Source organism: Poecilia mexicana, unplaced genomic scaffold, assembly GCF_051168715.1.
Source record: "Poecilia mexicana isolate PSO_F unplaced genomic scaffold, ASM5116871v1 scaffold_5, whole genome shotgun sequence".
In the NCBI taxonomy this organism is placed as follows: Eukaryota; Metazoa; Chordata; class Actinopteri; order Cyprinodontiformes; family Poeciliidae; genus Poecilia; species Poecilia mexicana.
The window spans coordinates 14,519,985-14,541,578 of record NW_028263374.1 but is presented as its reverse complement, the minus strand read 5'-3'; the positions used below and the strand labels follow the sequence as shown (position 1 = coordinate 14,541,578).

The 21,594-nt window shown below is 39.9% G+C and overlaps 1 protein-coding gene across 2 annotated transcripts in view; it reads left to right on the top strand.

Annotated features, from left to right (window-relative positions):
* Window positions 1-6,135: 6,135 nt before the first annotated feature.
* Window positions 6,136-21,594, top strand: part of LOC106918489 (sodium-coupled neutral amino acid transporter 3-like) — a 34,880-nt gene continuing 19,421 nt past the window's right edge. Inside the window, exons 1-3 of one of the 2 annotated variants that reach the window (XM_014988311.2) lie at window positions 6,136-6,842; window positions 20,653-20,886; window positions 21,517-21,558. In XM_014988311.2, the coding sequence (XP_014843797.2) occupies window positions 20,750-20,886; window positions 21,517-21,558 (179 nt within the window). In that variant the 5' untranslated portion in view covers window positions 6,136-6,842; window positions 20,653-20,749. The remainder of the gene's footprint in view (window positions 6,843-20,652; window positions 20,887-21,516; window positions 21,559-21,594) is intronic. The other variant, XM_014988312.2, reaches the window with a different exon arrangement.

Genomic DNA, 21,594 nt, shown 5'->3' with positions numbered 1-21,594 from the left:
AACATGAGCAAAACTTGAGTGTGCTGAAGACTACAGACATGTGTGTTGACTAATAAATACCATTTGAAGCAAATATTAAAACCCTGTGGAATTTAGATGACATGTTTCAGAACATTAAATTTATATCCTAAATAATAGCCATGTGTTACATTCACTTGAATAACCTTAAGTACTTGTAATAAAAGTACTTGTAAGAATGCTTTTACTACACTGTACTTTTTTTTTCTTTAACTTGAGCAATATTATTATTGGTGCTTTTACTTGAGTAGATTGATTTTGCATTTAAAGAAATAACCTTCAGAGATTGGAAACAGATTCTTGGATTTCTGAAACCTATGAGCTAATGTTTATGCAAATGTCTTACTCATTACACATAAAATAATGATGGTGTTGTATACTGCAAATTTTTTGTAACTGCAGATGTGCCGACACTACCATGTAACAAAGTTGTTGTAATTACACTGAAAATGTATGATCAGGTTACTTAAACAAATGTTTTCATATAAATGAGGCTATAACATCCTCAGATTTGTTATGTTTGTGAACAGGACCAAAAATAATGGAACCTAATATAATTTGAAAAGCAAATTAAGTGTAATAGCATACATAAGAAATCTACCTAAAGCTTAAATGTCTTGCCTGAACCCTTTTACACACTGACCTTCTTCTCAGTTTTTGGACCCTGATGTTTCATCTCCTCTCTGGAACAGCCAGACTGCTCCTTGAGGGAATTCCTCCCGCAGAGCGGAATAACGTCCAGGGCTTTTTTGTCTTTGCTGTGCGTGTTGGTGTGTGCTGCAGTAAAGCCTCTTTGATGGTAAAAGAGGACAGAGGGCAGGTGGGCCAAGTATGTGTTTGTATGTGTAGGAGAGAGGACACATTGTGAACTCTCACTGTACAAACTTTCTGGAATGATTGAAGTCTGGACAGAATAACAAATAGCAACTCTCTTATATGACAGATGTCTCCTCTCGATATATGCTACTGTACTCGTTGATTGTTCTAGCTGACTGTGTCATTATGTAACATTTACACAAACTGTAAATGTGTTTTGTTTTTTTTCATGATGTTGGATCAGGGAAACAGATTATGCACCTAATGAAATTTGTCTGAAATTAATCAAAAGGTGGGAAATCTGACTGAGAACTCCAGCATTGCCTAACATTTAAGAATAAAAATAAAAGGCAAACGACATGCATTTGTGTAGCGCATTGTCCAGACGACAGGACTCCAGAGTGCTTCATACTACATTCAGTCTTTCATGCACACATTGACACAGTAAGAGTGATAAGCTACATGGGAGCCACAGCTGCCCCTGGAGCAGACTGCCATGCAATCGGTTCCAGCATCCTCTTTAACCGCCATCAGCAGGCAAGGAGAATGAAATGTTATATTTGTTCTACATCTGTTGTTGGTGACATTCATTTCTGCCTAAATGTTTTCTGCCAAAATTTACAAAGAAAACTTCAGTGGTGGGTCAGTGGACTTGGTGGTAAATATGTGCTACTTCTGAAAACATGCTATTCATCTCTGAGGCTAGCAGCAGTTCCTGCATGAATGGTGCCCAGAAATCCAGTCTTTCTTTGAAGAAAATTCATGGACCAGCAATCATTGGGTGTAGTTATTCCTTATTGGCTGCATGTTTAAATAATTAATAGAAAGCTTTTGCAGGGTGCAGGTGGAAGATACACTTTCTGTCCTTAGTCCTTGTGGTGCTCTTTAGGTTGTGGTGCCCTGGGTGGGCAGCCATAATCCCCAACATTAGAACCTCCTCTGTCTGATGCCTCTAGCCTAAAGATGATATCAAAGTCAATGGGCAGCTTGGTAACTGGAATGGTAGACAGGTGAGTTAATTAGCAGATGGGAGAGAGCTTGGATGTGCGTGTAGCTGAAACACTGAGATACTAACAAAAGTGAACAATAGCAGACACACAAACCAAGGAGTACACAGAAACTCAAATTCAACAGATTATGAACAAAGAACTAACAAAGAAACAGGAAACCAGATCAAACAAATGACACGGACTGCAAGTCACAGCAGAATAAAATACATATGAATAATAAAATACAAGGGCTCTATAAGGAATGAACTGAACATGAAAAGACAAAGCCCCAAAGTTTGACATTGGTGAGACTTGATCCATTTTTCTGGTGTGGGCTAAGGTTCTGGCCGCGACATTTTGAAGGGTAAAGATGCTTTTGCTGTGACCTAATAAAAACAAAAGCGTGCTCCAATTTTCTGTGTCCTATTTTAAAAGAAAACCTTTTTTTTTTTTTTTTCTGGCAATGTACTAACGTGATTTAGTGAATATAAAACAAGCTGACTGACACCTGCACCCCCGGCAGCAGCATGTGTCGCGTTTATTCATTGTTGGCCAATATTTACCCTGCGACGACCATAAATTATAGCCACACTCGACTAACAAACAGCTCCTCCACTATACTGCCTTTGGACCCCAGAGTAGATTCACTGAGACCAGTTTCCAGGTAATTACATAACCACATCATTTCCACAGCGCCACTATTTATCGCTTATCCGTGAGAGGACCACATGGCAGCTATAATCGCTCGGTGACTGCCATCCACTCCCCTGCATGATGAATGCGCCAGTAGATTGACCTTAATTGACTTTGAGTGCATCGTCATCCAGCAGTGTTCAACAAAATCCACTGAATGGGCTTAGTGGTCTGTGGCAAGATCTTTTCTTCCCTTTGCTCCTAATTATGCATGGTGAGGGCCGCAGTGCTGTGGAGCACACAGCCTAAGCTCAGCGCCTGTGAGAGAAGCTACTTGGAATCAAACGCAGAATTCAAAACATGTGAAATGACAATTTTTGCCCCCCCTCCTTATGTTAGTGAAGAATTGCCTTCATAAGTTCGTAATCTACTTAAAAAAAAAAAAAAACTTTAGTTAAGCTCTTGCCACTATTACATGCTGGCCTGACCTCTATAAAGTCACCATTGTTTCAGAAAGCAAAGCTGCTCAGAGGGCTGTGCTACATTGTGCACAATGTGGAGCAGTGTGTGAGCTTTGGTTAAAAAGAAAAGGCTTGATTTGCTTTTTTTAATGCTTTTGAGGAATGACACTTACTGTGACAAAAATAATGCAATATTTAAAATGCACCAGTGAATTAAACACTTTGAAACATCAGAATGTTGCAAAACCCAAAGATAAGGCAAAGTGCCACTAACTGCTTTGGTAAATATACTACTAAAGGATCCTTAAGTGTTATAACTATTCTAAGTAGCATAGAAAGAATTGCATTTTGAAAGTGCAGTTGTAGGAGAAATGCGAAAACCTGCCTGTGAGGACTGAAGTGACCCCAGGGTTGTTGTTTTGTGATCCTGGTGTTTGGGGTCAACACAGCCTTGGGTAACACAAAGCTTTAGCTAATTATAGAAATCTAAATACCAAAGGGAACGCTGTTTGGTTCAAACGAGGGCTTTAATGATGAAAAGGTAAAAGTGAGTATTGTTGTTCCCCAGGAAAGGACACACCCAGCCTCCGTTCATAAAAGACAACAGAGTTTACAGACGTAGCTCCACAGAATTATAAAAGGAGTTCAGAAAGGCCAAACTTGTGAAACAGCCTCTCTATGATTGCCTAAATCTTGATGAAATCCGTCAAAGTGCCAATGATGTTTTGCACTTGAGAACAGAGGAGATACCTCACATCAAATCACAGCTTAGGTTCAAAAGATGAAGAGAAAATGAAGTAAAAAAACTCAATTCAGTTCAATTAAGAAACTTAAATATTGTTGCCCCCTGCACTCAGAGTTATACTCAAGAGTGATTGTAGATGCTAGTGACTGTGGGTGTGAAGGATCTCTTGAGGAAGTCAGTATTACAACAAATTTAGTGAATTATTTATTTCATTAATTTAGTTTAAAATGAATCTTATAGACAAAGGTTTTGAATGAAAAGGAGTAGATGGACAGAAACAAGCTTATATAGCCTAAGCACCACTCCACCCACATCTTTAAACACAAAACAGGCAGAGCTATAACGATGCAACCAAGACCACAGTTTATCTGTCCCCTTAAACAGCGAGGATGAAGGTAAAAAAGAAAAGTAAAACTCTCTCATGTTCACTGTGAGTTAACTCCTGCAAATTATGCCACTGCAAAGGTTTCAGGTATCCATAGCAACCTCTCATTTGAAGGCTGCTTTTATACAAGTCTTTAATTAACTGCTCTGATTCCTGCCTGTCCTCTGATTCAGATGTGAACACCATCAAAGTAAAGATAACAATCTGCACCTCTGCTTCATTGTTTATTGCATAAACTAATCAGAGCTGAAATTTGTCATTGTTCAGTTATATCCTTAGAGCTCATCCCTTGCCAATAGGGATGAGTTTAACAGAATGCCTTGTAATGTATTATTCTACTTTATATTGTTATGTTAATTTATTTTTTACTGCATTTAAGGATACGACCAACTGATTTCTGTCATGATCCGTGTTTCTGTGTATTTATTTTTAAGGGTTTTCTGTATTCAGAGTTTTCTGTATTCAGTTTCTGTCCTGAGTCTCTGTCTTTGTGTCTTCCCCCCTTGATTGCTTCCCAGGTGTGTCTAGTTACCTGATTACCCTCCCTGTGTATTTAAGTCCAGCTGTTGTCTCCGTCTCTTGTCGGGTCCTTGTCAGACAGGTGTCCTAAGTTGTTTGTCTGCCTGCCATAACAGTTGAACTGTAAAGTCCTGTCTTGGTTTAGCTCTCTTTTTCAGTCCTTAGTTTTTCAGTTGCTACTGGTAATTAGCTGTGTGCTAACTCTCTGCTGTGCTGCCTGTTCTGGACTGTTGAGCTTTCTTCATTAAATTTATCATCATCTTTATCACAACCTGGGCCTCTGCGTCTCTCCTCACCACCTCGCAACCACCACACATGACGATTTCAATGCACTTCGCTCAAAAGAGCAATATAATGACACAGTTGTAAAGTTTTCTGGTAACATCTGAATCCTGAGCAGGACTCCTTTCAGCTCCAGCTTCATTTAGCTAAAGTATCTCTTCTCAGCTCTTATCTTACTTGTGAAATAGACACCTGTGATGCCCAGTTTCTATGGCTACCCTGTGTTGTGAATTGACCTTGGCTGATATCGAGTACTCAAGGGAACTGCACATGTATCATCTTTTAGGCTGACAGGCAGGTGAGGAAAGGTGAGACTCACCTTGTTAAAAAGAGGAAAGAACAGAGCAGACTACAGCCAGAATAAAATGATCTCCTTTCAGATGTGGAAAGCAAAGAGTCTTTTCTTTTCTTCTGGAGACAACAAACACACAGGTCTCTAGTATTTAAGTGATCCTCTTTTGGTGTTGTCTCAAAGTTTATAAGACTGTCTTTCAGGCCATGACACTACCACCGCCACCAATCTGAACTAGTTGATCTATGTTTTCATGTTGTTTATGCCAAATTCTCACCATATGAGCTGAATGATACATTTTAAGTATAGAATCATTGGCCTAAGCAATCCTCCCCCCATTCACCCTCATCTATTATTGTCCAGTTTTGGTCCAGTTGTGTTGACTGCAGTCTTAATTCTGCTCTCCTTAAACTAGCAAAATTCATTTTTCTTCTCCATTCTGATCCTCAATCTGAACTTCAGCAAGTCGTTTTCACCTCGTCCAGATCACGGACACCAACTCAATTCTTTGAGAGCTGGTGTCCCAGCTCCAACCCAGCTGAATTACCTCCCCTGTATGCCATCAAGTTCTGCAGAAGCTTATTGAACGTCTGTTGACTCAGGGGCTCATCTAAAGCATGCAGGACTCCAGCTCTGAAGGAGTAGGGATAGTCATCACATAGCAGCCTGCTGTGGGATGCACAAGACTGTTTCTCAACAAAGAGGCTTAATCTCAGAACAAATGTTCAGCTCATAGCCCCGGTTAAATGCTCTTTCAAATAAATAAAACTATCGTTGCTTTCTGAGAAGATCTTTACATTCCCACACAGGAAGTCAATTGAAATGGTTAAAGTTTGTGTAAGCTTTCTTATAAATTAGACTAAAAAGGCCTACACAGGAAGACACCTGATCTAATTACACTAAAGGTGCGTTTAAGTGTCCTCCTCAGCGAACCTGAGCTGGAGGACAGCGGAAAAAAACCCGATCCCCGGAGCGATGTTACATCAAAACGCGCAGCCGGCATATGACCTAAAAATGGGGCGAGCCTTGTCCGTCCTGTGTGCGTAAGCGGCAGCGGTGGCACATGGCCCGGGCAGCTGTTTACGTTACCGATGGCGTGTCAAAATGGAGACGCTGCAGTTTTTTTTTTTTTTAATTATTATTATGAAAGTAAGAGTTCGATTTCTGCGTGCTCTTAAAGCGGCACTCATCCAATTTGTCCAATGAATTCATATAATATGCGTGACGTCCACGCGCTTATATGCGCTGCCCTTTATTTCCCATTCAAACGCGACTTTAACTGCACAAGATGCCACCAACACGACGTGAACAGACGGCCGCGATTCTCCAAAACGTTCCGCGCGCTCAGCCTTCGTGACGGAACAGTCCGTTCCAAAACGATTACAAAGGCGCGTGCCAAGCGCTCCTGCGCGCGCCGGGCCGGCTACGCAACAGACACACAGACACTTCTTCCAGCATCATCAGCTGTGCGTGCGGTAGGCGGACCCGGAGCACTCTTCACATCCCACTTCGGAGAAGATTACTAGGATAATTTACCGGGGAAACACATGACAGTGAGGCTGGGGAGAGGGAAGGTGCTGGGACGTGTCGCTGGACAGAAGAGGCGGCGAGAAAAGAAGGTCGAGACAGAGCCGAGCTGCGAGCGGAGGCGAAAGCTGCGTGGAGATATTTGGAGTTCGAAGAGGGCACTGCTACTTCCCTGGTAAGAGACCTTGAATGAATGTTAACCTTGATGTATTTGTGCTATGTAAGACTTGTCGGTGTTTCATGACAGGTAGAATTAGTGCAAAAAAAATTAAAAAAAATAAATAAAAATAAAAAAAATATACACTTTATTTTTAAATTATTGTGTATGCCACTTGCGTCAACCTCCGTTCAAGGCTGACCAGTTGTCCATTCAAAGTAAGAGTCGTACCGTGTTGCAGAGCTATTTAAAGAGTTGCGAAGATGGTGCACTTCATTATGAAGATGAATCTATATACCACACGGTGTCCTTTTATGTCGCCTTTGTTCCCCGGGGCTTATCAGCAATGATTTCTTTCACAGTTGAATGTTTATTTTTTACCATTGAATATCTATTGGCAACATAAGTAATGAGTTGCCAAACTGTGACTCAGAGTGGTACTGACACCCAAAAACATTACAACACAGAGTGTGTTAAAGTGGGATATTATGTGATATGTCAGCACAAAGTTTATAGAGAGAAGTCAGAGGAAAAGGTCGCACAGTTTTATACATCTATCATAAATAAAAATACCAAAAGTGTGATGCACGTTTGTATTCGTCCATATCACCCTGTTGCAATGTTACCACTAAATATTTTTTTTCCAGTTTCATGGGGGAAAAAAAAATAGAGAATGGCACAACTGCCAAATGACAATGAAAAATTATCAAAAGGAGATGCCAAGAACCACTGCTCAGGTGGTTCTTGGCATTTGCCAAAACGGCAACTATTAGTTGGTGTGCTCTACAAGTCCATCATTTATGTAAAATTTAGAAGAAGAAAACTATTTTTCAAAGAAAGCTACACGAAGTCCCATCTAATTCTTTCTTCAAGACAAACCCAAACTTAAGTTCTTGAGTGAAATGCAGTGCAGCAGTACTAACTGAAGTACCTTCTCCTAAATGGAGCTTTATGAGTGAAACTGCAACCCCTATAGCGTTTTTTAATAACACATTGAAAACTGACGTTCATTGGTTCTCTGCATCTAATTTGCTGTCAGTAAAACTGGAAGAGTCCCACTTCTAAAAACTCCCAGCTCTGAATGCAACAAAGGTGATTCAGCAAACTGTTGACCCCATTCGGATGATGGCTTTAGAGGCATGCACCATGTTGTGTTTGTCTACTGTGTAAAGTCATGATATAAATTCAATTAAATTTTGGGCTGTGTTTGTTTTTACTTGAAAAAAAAAATTGAAGAGTGATGAAAAGTTTTGCCTTTCATTCAGCGAACTGCGGCCACAGACTTTGACATGCAGTGATATTTTTCTCTCTTTGGATTCTGATCAGTACTGCTTTTCATAGTTTTTTATGTAATCATATAAAAACTATGTAAATGTTTTTTTTTTTCAATGTTTACCTGTTATACGGAATATATTGATGACATGATTTCTGATTTTGTCATATGTTTTATATTTTTGGAGCTTTGACATTTTAGTCGCAAAGATTTATGTTTGACCTGGGCAAAAAGGACACTGAAACTCTATCCAAATACATTAATGGCAAAAAAAAAAAAGAAAACACTGATCAGCCTCTTCCTGTCAGAAATCAATTTGATTTCGTGTCATTCAATGACAGGCATGCTTGGATTTTGCAGCTTCACACTGGCTATTTTTCCAGAACTGCAAGTCACTGATTAGGTTTCCACAGCTGGCTCACAGTTTGGCCACAGGTGCCATCTGCTCTTCATGTTTGGTTTGTGATCTTTCATAGCCAGTGGGAGGAATTGACACATTTGGTCTGCCAAGTCCAAGTTAATAATAAGGGATAAATCCTTCTGTGAAACATGTCATATGCAGACATATATTTGGATGTAGCGCTTTAGTCACAAGAAAAGATGCATTTATATTGGTATGATGAAAGTGACATTGTTGGATTTTTTTTTTTTTACTTTAAAATAGATATTTTAATTCCTATATTGCATTACATGTTGTACCGTTACTCTGCTTGTCCTTGTTGACAGCTTCAAATTTCAGTCAGACTTTAACGGTGTGTATTTTATTTAATTTTTTTAGAATGAGCCGCTTTTAGTTTTAAAAGTAGTTCAGGACGGGTTGGAGCCTCTTATGATCCACATGCTGCCCTGGATCTGTTCTTCTCGTCTCTTTCAAAGAGTTATTTTGCTGGGGCAGGACATTATTTTTTGTATGTGACCGGCTTGACGTGCTTCAATCGAGTCACATGGTCAATGTGCAGTGAATCATTGAGAAAAATCACATTATTCGCAAACTCAAAATGTCTCCATTGTGGCTGCAGAGCCTTTGAGCTTTGATGAGCAAAAATGTTAATGTGGGGAGATGTTTTGTTCTGCTAGTTTTGAGGGGAAAAAAAAACCAGTGACTTCTTCTCTAGCCCGTTCTTCTTTATTATTAGAGTAGATACAAAGATGGGGTTGTACCTTCTTGACTGATGTTATTAAAGCTTCATGTCCACCTTCAAATAGTGCAGTAATATTGACTCACATCTGGCAGATTGAAAATGAGCCATGAAAGGATATTTCCCCTTTTGTAGTTTTATTTAGGATGAAAAGGGATGTCCTGCCGTGAATTTGTTTAAATTTTTAAAGACACAGAGACCTGTGTTCTGATCTGGTTTCCTGCTCCGTAGGTTTCTCACTGTTTTGAGTAATATATCTGATAGATTAAATAATAAACTTTACAACAGGTTGTCCTGCTGCATTTGCTTGTATTAGTTGATGTTTTCTTGATCAGATAGTTTCATTACTCTTGGAAATCGTCAGAATGAGTATACTTCATGCAGACTTTAATAGCATCTTTTCTTGTGATTTTTTTTTATTGGAACCACTTAGTGAAACTTTCTATCATTAAATATTTTCGAGTTTTATGTAATATTTAGAGCGTGTAAGGTGGTGTAAAAAAAAAATGACATGCATCTATTCTTATGATAGTATTTACTTGTAGTCCAATAAGACATAAAACACCTTATTATAAATACTTTCTATTAACCTAGTTTGTGAAACCTTTATTTGATTAACAGCAAGGCTGTCTAAAGGGCTTTATATCATGAACACATAAAAACACCATAAGCGCACCATAGAGTCAGCAATTGTGAAAACCAGTAACAAGCATTGCATTTTGTCAAGTGACATTGTTAAAATCATCGATACTCATCAAATATGTTGGTCAATGTTCCATTTACGATGGTTCAAAATCAACTCTAAAACTTAGTATTTCAGCTGTTTTGCAGTTTTCTGGAACTTTATTCAAGATTTGTGGTGCATGGAAGCTGAATGCTGCTTCTCCATGTTTGGTTCTGGTTCTGGGGATGCAGAGCCAGAACCAGAACCAGAACAAGAAGACCTGAGTGATCTGGGAAGGCTGAGACTCCAGCAGATCTTTAATTTATTTTGATGGTAAGCTGTTCAGTGATTTATGGATGAATGGAAGTATTTTAAAGTTCTGGGGAACTGAATAACGGACCATGTTAGTGTGTTCACAAATGCAATGGAAAAGTAATCTATCACAATTCTCCAGGTCAGAAAAAAATAAATAAATAAAAAATCTTAGCATTAGGCAACCTCCAAGTGTAATCAAATTACTTCATTCATTAACCACATTTGTGGCCGAGTATTGTACCTAATTGTTTTTGTTTGATTGTTAAGTCCTGCATTGATCTGCTTACACTGGGTGCCTGGTGTGCTGAGGACTTCTCTGTCAGTAGATTGGGATTTGGACCGCCGGGTCGTGCGGCATGTGACAGAATCAGCAGCACAATATCCGCGCCGGTGGCCGCACACTGCTCAAGTTGTACTTCCAAGCTGAATGAAAGCATTCGTCTCCACGCTGCACTGCCGTCCTCCACTTCCATCCCCATGTGACGAGGAGGAACCAGGAGAGAAACGGACGGTGGGAACCAACGGAAAAGTGTGGCGCTTTGTTTTGGGCCACATGATTAAGGGGAGACAGAGGTGCCATTGAAGAGGGTGGTGATGAGCAGCAACTGTTGGGGTGATGGTTCACTTTCAGTCCAATTTTTCTACCTTACATACAGAATGGGCCTGGATGTAGTTTGTCACTTCTGGATCTTCTTGAGCCGTGGCTCACTACAGCTTCTGCTGAATGAAAGAGGCAGGCATATATAACAAGATTTGTTCATGATAGCTGGAAATACATTTGTCATAGTCATGTTCATATTCGATCAGCCTGATCTCTTTCCAGATTCCCATCAGAACGTGTTGTCCTGAAGGACTAAGAAAAGGCAGCTGACCTCACCGCATTTCATCTGTATGTGCTTAACGTACATTAGTGTTGTGACTGGATTCATTGCACTTGGAATCTGGATTTTCTAGGTTCCCAGTCAGAAGTGAAACAAAATGCTCCCTAAAGTTGAAAGTATGGCATGGCTGATGTACATGGAATATGGTGAAAGTTACATGTATTAACACTTCTACTGGGACATAATGAGTTACCAAACTGTGACCCACAGTGGTATATCACAAATTTTAGTTTGTCTGAGAAAACAGAAAGATTGCAGATTTACCTGTCATTTGAATTTTACATGTCAGATGGGAAATAAATTGTAAAAAAAGTTGACGTACTTTGTTCTGTCTTTATTTGGCAAACAGACAAAAACTTTAGGCCACAATGAGATGCTTCTGTTATGATTATTTCAAGACACTACAGAGAATGGCATGTCTTAAAGTGGAAGTTGGCTAAGCAGAACACAGACAGCTAAATGTACTCTAAAGAAAGTTTTTGGACTTGAACTGATCTCCAGCTGGAACTCCAGATCAGAGGATAGGAGAAAATACTGATTTGAGGCACTCCAATGGCCTGAATTTGGTTTCAGTGTTTCGAAAATATTTGATCATATTACAAATTTTACTGAGCTCGGTGATTTCAGGAGCTAACTAAACACCCTAAAGCTAATAAGTAATATTCTCTTTTTATATGGTTTTACTCATAATATAATTTTTTTTTCCAGGAAAATAAAATATTCCATCTTAATCTCACTTTCTGTAAAGCATTGAGGTCAACCAACACATGCAGAACAAAAACTTTTCTGAAACAGTTTTGAAGGGTCCATGAAATACATTTTTGAAAATCTCACAGATCATTTAATTATTCAAATAATTACACAAATTTACCCTGATTTAACTTAGAAAAGCAGTAATATTGAGACTTGGTTAAATCTCATAAAGCTATGATAAGAAACGTCTTCTTGCTGCCTTCTCAAGACAGAGAGAGGGAGACAATTGAGTTTTCTCATACTACGACTATCAAGCTGTCTTTATCTCTCAGTGAGAACTCTGGCATATGCCTTCAAGAGCTGAATCAAATTTGATTTTGCTCAGAGAACAGTATTAACCATGCCAGCATTAAGTTATTGCCCAGACGGGAACTCATCACCTTGCCTTTTTCACAGAGAGACAAACAGAAAAAAAAAAAAAAAAAAAAATGTGTGATCTCATCCACAGAGCTGAGATTACATTCACATCTAGCCAACACTCTGTTCTCCATCACAGAAGGCTGCTGACACAGCTGTGAGAGAACAGAAACGTGCTAACCTGTCAAATGTTAGAGGCAACTCCTTATCTTCTGAAGAAAACTCTTTATTTGGCAAACTGGCTCTGTGGACTGCTGCCTGACTGCAGTGGGAAGAGTGTGATCATCGCTGTTGATTTACGACAAAAGACATGTTGGAGAAATACATTTTATGCAAAAAAGAAGAAGCATATCCATTCGTCATCACATTGGCTGAACGCTGTTTTCTCTGTAGGTTGTTTTTCCAAATATAGAGCTTTTCCCAGTTATTTGGGACAACTGGATGAATGAGGAAGTATATTCTTACCCAAAATATGGTTTTGAAATAAAACTAATTACTACAGATTTGTAGTATTTATACAAATAACTAACAGCATGTATGTATGTATGTATGTAAAATAAATGGCTAATATTTTATAATTTATGCATTTGTTTGCACTCTTCTCACACATTTAGCAGTCATATATCTCACTTCACTATTCCTGTACTTTCATATCTGCTTGTGTTAGTCTGTTAGGTGATAAAGACATTTTTATTTATTTTTCTTCAGTATATCTGCTCTCTGTTTGTCTGCTCTTTTAAGATATCTCCTTGTGTGGTAATATCACACAAGGTGATATTTCAGATGTTAGAAATATCTGTCTTTTTTATTTGTGCTTGTTAAACACAGGTTCATAGTTGATAAAACTGAATATTTATTTCACTCTTTGTCTTTGGTATCTATTCACGTTTGCTGTGGCGTTCGGTGTGGTCGGCCCGCACCTTACACTGAAGCAGGATAGAAACGTTTCCTCTTAAAAAGGCTGCAGAAATATTCATTTTGCATTAAACATTAAACAGCTTTAACATGTGCATATTCCACCTAGTCACATTACTGTTTAGGATTTTGTCACAAACTCAGCCACCGGTCCAGGATTAAAGCAACCTCAGCTTGGTTTCCGACGCTGTGCAGCCGATGAAAGCAGCAACATGTCATTCACCTGTATTTAAACTCCAAACTCTTCTCGGGAGGTATTTGCCCCGACTGCATTGCTTTGAAGCTGGTTAAGCATCCTCATGTATGCAGCTCCAGTTTTGCTCTTGTCTGCGGGGTGTCAGTGTTAAGAGTTGAGCCAGAGTGACAGGAAGTGTCGTGTGCTGCTATAAATAAACCCCCGTTTTCAGTGAGTCACCGCCGTGCTGGTGTTCCCACGAGGGCAATTCACGAGACAATCCGTGCTGCCTCATCTATCTATCACTCTTTTCCTGGGTTGATTAGCCTCGTGGTGTTAAGATCCGTGACCCTGGAGGTGCTACACGCCGTCCTGGCCAGGAGACAGAAAAGCAGACACATCAAAGCCTGGGGGAGAAAATCAAAGAGTGCTTTTTCTGATTTGAAGTAGGGTGTGCGCTTCCTGGTGCAGAGAAGTAAGAATATCAAAGTCAAACTCAAAGGAGTCCCCCCCCAGAGAATTTTCAAAGTGTAATACCTGGCTTTGCCAGAAAAATGAAGCCTTTGTGATAACTGTTAATTAATCTCTTACATCTCTGTGGAGGAATTTCAACCCACTCTTCTTGCAGAAGTGTTTTAATTTGGACAGATTGGCGTATTCTTTAGACTAAAAAAAACCCTCTGAGATGGTTTTCACAAACACGCAACTTCTTTGTTGCGTCAAAATGTAAGACCTAGTTCCCTGGGTAAAAATTATTATAGTGTCCGAAGATTCATGTGCTTTCAGTCTTTTATATATGAATCCAAATTGATTGATAAAGTATTGAAATGTTCGGATGTCAGCTGATTACAGTGAATGTTTCCATCACTTACTCAGGACTGAATATGCAACACCAGATAGTTAATTCATTTGAATATATTTTATATAGCATCAACTTTTCTTTTTACTTATATGACATCATTTATGTTATCTTTAGCATATCTGATTTAACAGGTAAGTTTTTTCCCCCCCAGTTCTAATCAAAAATAATCATATTTCCATTAACAGAACACAGGATGGGGCTGCACAGTGGCACAGTTGGTAGAGCTGTTTCCTTGCAGCAAGAAGGTTCTGGGTTTGATTCCCGGCCCCAGTCTTTCTGCATGGAGTTTGCATGTTCTCCCTGTGGATGCGTGGGTTTTCTCTGGGTACTCCAGTTTCCTCCCACAGTCCAAAAACATGACTGTCAGATCAACTGTTTCTCTAAATTGTCCCTAGGTGTGAGTGTGTGTGTGCATGGTTGTGTGTCTCTGTGTTGCCCTGCGACAGACTGGCGACCTGTCCAGGGTGACCCTGCCCCTTGCCCGGAACATTAGCTGGAGATGGGCACCAGCAGCCCTCCCGACCCCACCAAGGGACAGGCATCAGCGGAGAACACAGGAATCATGCATTATTTTATTTTCAATCAAAATCAAAGTAGCTAATTTTCTGTTAGAGCCTGTTTGGGCCTTTCATAATTATTCCAGGTGCTCATTTTTTATTTTAAAGCATAGTATGCATGGAAATAAGGAATAGCTTCACCTGTTTTGACGGAAGAAATGCAGACTTCTATGTACATTTCTTGGTTATGCCCTTGTAAATGCTGTCCTCCTTCAGATCCTGCCAGTTTGGTGTTTTGTACATTTCACTGTTGAAAGATCTCACTCTGAGCTGACGGCGTGATGTGATAACAAGATTCAAGAGAACATATGAAGCCTGCAGTGTTGGCAGCTGTTCAGATTGTTGAGATTCTGCTTCGTTAGAGCTGGCTGATGAGCAAAGGAAACTGAATAAGTTGAAAAACTGGAAAAAAAAAATTGATAGCAGTGTTCACAAGTTTATTTCGTAGGCTCAATTTTTATGATTGATTTTTGCGAAATCAACCATCATCTCAGTGATTTCGAGAGAAACTGCTGAGCTAAGACTTTAAATAAAAGTCAGTGATCATCTCCATGAGAGTAACACTCAAATGCTCCCTCAGATTGACGTCCTGTATGCGAATGTAAATTCTGACGCGTGCGTTTCACGGCAGCTAATAGGAATCCCTGAGACACGGAGTGTCTCACAGACTGAAATACAAATCTCCCAGTCAGAAGTTAATCTGTTATTCTCTCCTGCTGGCTAATCACAGTGCCAGAGGAGGCGGGGGAGAATGAGTGAGATGGGAGGACAGACCGGCAGGGAAATAGAGATGGCAAAGCAGTATTTAATCTGGCACAATAGCTGCACCAAAGCTCATTATAAGTTAGCTCATAAGTTATAAACTAACTTAAAAATCCATGTTTTTGTTCTGTCCTCTTATGAAAAATTAAAAGTAAAAAGAACTGAGGACCTGTAGAATTTATTATGCATTTATGTGTTTTTTTTGTTGTTTTTGTCACGACTCATTTTTCTTAATGCAAGCATACAAAAATTTCTATACTTTATGTTTTGGAATGGTTATTTTCTGGCTAGTTTTCTGATTGCGCTCACAAAGCTTGTTTTCGCCGTTGCGTCTCTGTCATGCTTGCGTGTGGCTGTGTGTGGCATCATACGTGTTGTTGTCGCTGCTTAGCCTGGTGTGAAGAACCAGAACGCCATGGCAGATGGCTGCTTGATGCGCTCAGAGAATGGTTACCGCTTATTTTAAGCAGCTGCCATTGTAATTATGTCGCACATGCAACAAGCACTCAAACACAGCTTTTTTTTTTTTAATATGTGACGTGATGCAAGGTCAAGCTTTTCTCTCCTCTGCAGCTATTTTTAAACGGGAGTGTTCGAAATGACCTGAACGGGTTTTATTCCTGATTTCCTGCCTCAGTGAGATGATCTCTAATCTGATCTGCTCCATCATCCTGAGTGTCCGAGGTCCCAAATCTGAACCCTTTCGCTGAAATTTCAGCTGGTGGGTTCGTTAACTGCTTGTCAGCAGTGTTATGGAGAAGTGAAATCCTTTAAGCTGCATAAAATTGCTTTTTGAGAGGGAAGAGAAGCATATATCTTTATGCTTTGTCTTTTATTGTTTGGGTGCGTATTCAGTGAGTACTGAAGACTTGCATGACATACTATAGCAGGTATAGGATTGCTAAGATCAAAAGCTTTAAAATTACAAGTTAAGATGCTGAAGTGAATGATTATTCTGACCTTTTTGAACTCATTTACAATATCTGCAAAAGCGATGAAACAAACATAAACGGATTAAGGGTCTCAGTTAAGAAAGCTTTTGCATCCACATGTCTGCTAAAATGTCATCAAGCAGTGGCAGAAGAGGCTGTATTAGAGAGATTACTGATGATATTACATAACCTGTGCACTCCCTCCTCCACACACACAAACACACAAAGCCACACATTTAATTACAGTATCAAGCTATGAATAAACGGCAAGGACAAATGCAAAAAAAAAAAAAAAAAAAAAGCTAAATAAGTGTAGGAGTGAGTCAGCATGAGCAGCGTTTTATAGCACAGGTGTCACTTCAGGAATAACAATGAGAGAAGCCGCCTGGCTCCGTTTCCCTCCATGTGGGATGACGTCTCTGCAGAGCCGCTTACGTCAGAGCTACAGAGCTGAGGCACACACACGCTGATGCTCTGAAGGAGAACTGGAGTGAACCTAGCTTCTGCTGTTGCTGACATAAAAAAAAAGATTCATCTTCTCCCTACAAGAGTCTTACAGTACAGGATTATGACTTGGGAGTTAAAATAAACATTGGAGGAAAGTCGTTTTGTCCGTCTGGTGTAGCTGTGGTGTGTGTTGGTTTATTTTATTTGGAAATATGCACTTTTGTTGGAACATTTTTGTAAAGAAAAATAAACTTAAAGTGAGAGACTAAATATCTTATAGTGAACTGAATCATAAAATGGGTTTTATATTGTGTTTTGTATCGAAGAGGATGAGGCGTAAGAAAACTTGATCTCAGTGATCTGAGAATCAGGATTTGTTAAATAATAAGAAGCCCCGTGTTTCCCTCTGCAGCCACACAACCACGTTTTTACATGACATAGTGTCTACAAACACTGTGTCACCCTGCACTATTCAGCTCGTTCATACAGCCAAACCCCTGTTTAATACCCCAGTCCTTATGTGGCTGGTGCACTGGATGCCAGTCGCTTTCTCTAAATATCTTATAATATTAAAAAAAATAGTAGTTAATCTAATTCAGATTTTCTATTTAGGGATGCCGCTTCCTCATCCTCTTTTGTCTTTGTGCAGTTTGTCATCTCACCCTCAGTGCAGCACAATTATTTTTGCATTAACTATTTATTTAACTATTTATTATTTTTATTTTGTTTGCTTTCAGTTTATCCAATGCAACTTGAAGTGTTTGTTGAACTCTTCCACACTATACATTTGTCTTCTGTATTTTAAAAGAAAACAATATGTATTTAAACACAACATATACATAATTTGACAAAATTATCTATTCTGGGGGAAATATCAGGCAAACACTTTGTGACATCACTGACTGTTTTTTTGTATCATATCATGTTTTCTGCATCATAATTAATACGTTTTTGGCAGACGGTATTTTCCCCTTGTGGCAAGAGCCACTGGTCTCTGAGAAGGCTAAGCTCTGTCATAAATTCACATAAATATGGACAGGTTTCCCACTAAGTCCCTGCAAAGTGACTCATTTTAATGTGGGGATCTGAGTTAGTGCAGAGATGTTAATTACTAGCCACATTAGGAGCATATCTGCCTCTGTCAGATGTGGAAGGACACAGAAACTCACATTTGCCTGCAAACACCTTCATGAATTATACCCGTTTATATAGTTTCCTGCATCCTCATCCTCTTTTATCTTTGTGCAGACCTTGTGTCTCCTTTTCCAATAAAACGAACGCATGTTCTTGCATTACATAGCGTCGACAAACAGTAGACAGTCCTGCATGATTTAGGTCATCTATACAACCAGGCCATTGTTTCACATCACAGTGTTCATGTGGCTGCATGTCTGAGACTCGGTCATGTCAGAGCTGCCTCTTGTCTTCCCTCTTTATTTTATCATTAAATGTCTTGTCTCTTGATGGGATGCTGAGGAGGCATGAGGGAGGGCCGGGACGGAGAACTAGCTTAGATCTAAGTTTCAATGTGTTAGGATAGGCTAGATAAGTGTAATTAAATATTTTTGACAAGAATAGTTTGAGCTATTTTACAAAGTTGAATAGAGACAAACTAACTTCATATACACGTCACAAAATTAGGAGTTGTTTCCTTTTCCTTTCACTTCACAGTTATGTGCTACTTTGTAGTTGGCCTACAGCATAAAATCCCAATAAATGAGGAGTCCAAGGAGTATTAATATTTTTTGTAAGGGATTATAATCTAGTTAAATTGCTGTTTAGTTAGATTTTTTTGCATACTTTTTTTTTTTTACCTACTTCTGCTCTGTCTTCACTCACAACCTTCAAGCTTTCTGAATTCCCTCAATAAATGCGAGGTTCTGACCACCAAGTGTATTTTTAGTCAGCAGTCGTGTATTCTCTTAACTGCTGAACATAATGATTGCAAAAGACACGACCCAGGCCAATCATGCCCTCTGCTAGAAGCACCAGTGCTTGGTGCCATCGAGGAGGAGCCGGGCAGCTCATCGAGTGTTGTCCGTCAATGGCCGCTCCAACCTCCCTGTGATTTGTGGACCGTCTTGAGTGACTGTGCGGTGATTTGTCCCCACAAGGCCGGTCCGGCCTCGGCCATTGCTGCCGTCAGCAGCTATGCTACAACTCCGCGTGAAAGCAGTATGCTGGCATTTGCTGAATTCAAGGTGGCGTCTTTTCAATTAGGGAGTGAAATACCTTTTCAGCCTCTCGAGTGGCCCGGCGAACTACAGCCAAGGGGCCCTGGCAGCATAATGATGCCTGGCACAATAGTACCACTGTTTCCCAACCGGTTCCCAGGAAACCACACAACATGTGCCATTGTGCCCTGTGCTTTGCTGCCCGGCCACGTTGCCCAGCTTACCCAGGGACACCGAGAGGTCTGTCTGTGCAGTGAAGCTCACAATGATGTGGCCGGTAGGTTTGGAGGAACGCTAGGTGAAGACCAGGGGTGCTTCACCTCACAATGTAGTCAAGGTTTGGGGGATATTTCCTCCCGGATTGAGCTACCTTGAAAAGAACAAGGCAGCGAAGCGAAATAGGCCTGAAGGAACAAAGGGCGGCAGAGCTGCTGCCAGTAATTGTTGCAGTGAGAACCCCGAACATTGTGGCTGTGCTGAACCCTCCACAATAAAAGAGGAAACCGAGAGAAAAGGGACAAGCAGAGAAATGGAGGCACAAAGACAGCTTGAACTGGTCTGTAGCTGGTCCTGACTGGTTCTTCTCTTTTTATCTCACCACTGTGGGGGGAGTCGAACCGTTTGTGTGTTCCTTCTTTGTAGATCTCAACATGGTCACCATTATGATCCCTGTTTACGCAGCAGAGCAAAAAAAACGATCATTTAGGGCCAGCCAGACGGGGGATTTAGTCAACGGCATCTAGGAGATACATGTCACTAAGGCCTTTCTGGGCCCCACAAGTCAGCTGGTCAACTAATGCAACACAACAGGATACCCAGGAAATGAAGGCCTGATGCAAAGCCCAGTGTGACACGCCAAGCTAAAGGCTCTATTTCCTCTTAAGGGGTGACCTGTCACTTAATGTGTCAATTTATTCATGGAATTTGCCAAAACAGCCATGCACTCTCAGCTCTGCATTGAAAATGGGAGTTTACTGAGTTTTTGGGATAGTTTCCACGAACAGAAGCTTTTTATTTCTTGCAGTCACCCTTTATTTTGATTGTGATTTCACCACAAAATCTGAACACCCGTTCTACTTTAATTAGTGCACAAAATAGTAACAAATGATTTATTTTTATAGGTGGTGGTGGTGGTGTAATGCTGTGGGAGACTTTTTCTTGATCCACTTTGAGCCCCTGAGTTCTTTGTAGTCCGGTGGTCTCCAATCGTCACCAGATTCTCAGCAAAGAATCATTGAGCCATTTACATTTTAGTATGAAATGTTTAATATGGTCATCTCAGTGATTGTTTAGGGTCGCTACCAGGCCCTTCCAAGCATCTAAAACTTTATTGACCATCATCTTTTTGCTTAATTGATCTATGAAAACATTTAACTTATCTCTTCTCAACGTTTCATTTGCTGAAAGGTTTGAAGTAAATTAACAAAATCTCTTGAATTTTTCAAATGACTTCCTTAATGTAACTTTTCAGTAATACATTCCATTAGGTTTTATCCTTTCGTGTGTTGGGAGACGTCTTCACCTGACGTCCAATTATATGACTTCTTTTTCATTTTCCCCTAGTGCCTGACACTGTACGTCCGAAATGCTAATTGTCTGTATTTTTATTTTCTCTCACACAGATCCCAGGAGGAAAATCAAAACATTGGCTTCAAAGCTCTTACCACTGTCAGGCATTCACTAATTTCAAAGGACAGAATATTATTTACCTGAGGAGACATGAGTGAGGACAAACCAGCTGAGACCGTGGAAAATTCCTCAGCAGAGGTGAACGCTATTCCAAACGGGAAAGGCCATGAACCTGGAGAGGAGATCGCAACATCTGCAAAAACACCTTCTGCAGAAGACTGTGAAAAGTGAGTGTTCCACTTAAATGTAGTGTAAACCAATGTAATGTGAGCATAAAAGTCATGTTTAGGTCCCTGGGATATGCCAAAGAATTTAATTGCTGGTGTTTATCTGACGAAATGTAATGTTTATTACTGTTTCATAATTAGTTACTACATAGTGAAATATGCCATGCAAATAGACTTAACTCGACTTAGTTAAAATAAACTAAAACAAAGAAGAGAACAGATGGAAAAAATAGAGAAAAAGAACAACAGCACTTAAACAGACGACAGCGTACCATAAAAAGAAAAACGTAGAAAACAACAAAAATCCGTCAACCACGACGGGATTTTCAGCAAAGACCCTAATGAAGCTCTGCTTGGCACAACACTTAGGCTTCAGCTGCTGACTTGCTGTACTACAATTTGTGCTTGATAATGTAATGAGATAAGTGCCCAATTATCACATCAGGTTGTCCAGCTTTTTTCTCTTTTTTTTGCACTCTTGGTGTAATAGATGGTTCAATTAAAGTTCCCCTCTCTGGGATAGAGATGATGATGATGTAGCTTTTTGTCAATGTGTTTATCATATTATGACTGTGGGTGTTGTTTTCCACTTTGTGCTCTCATTGGGTGATGGATGACCTCTCTCTACAGTGCTTGTAGAGAAACTGTAGCCAATAGCACCCAGAATGCTAGGTATGTATAAAATGATCCATAATGAGAATAGTCAAT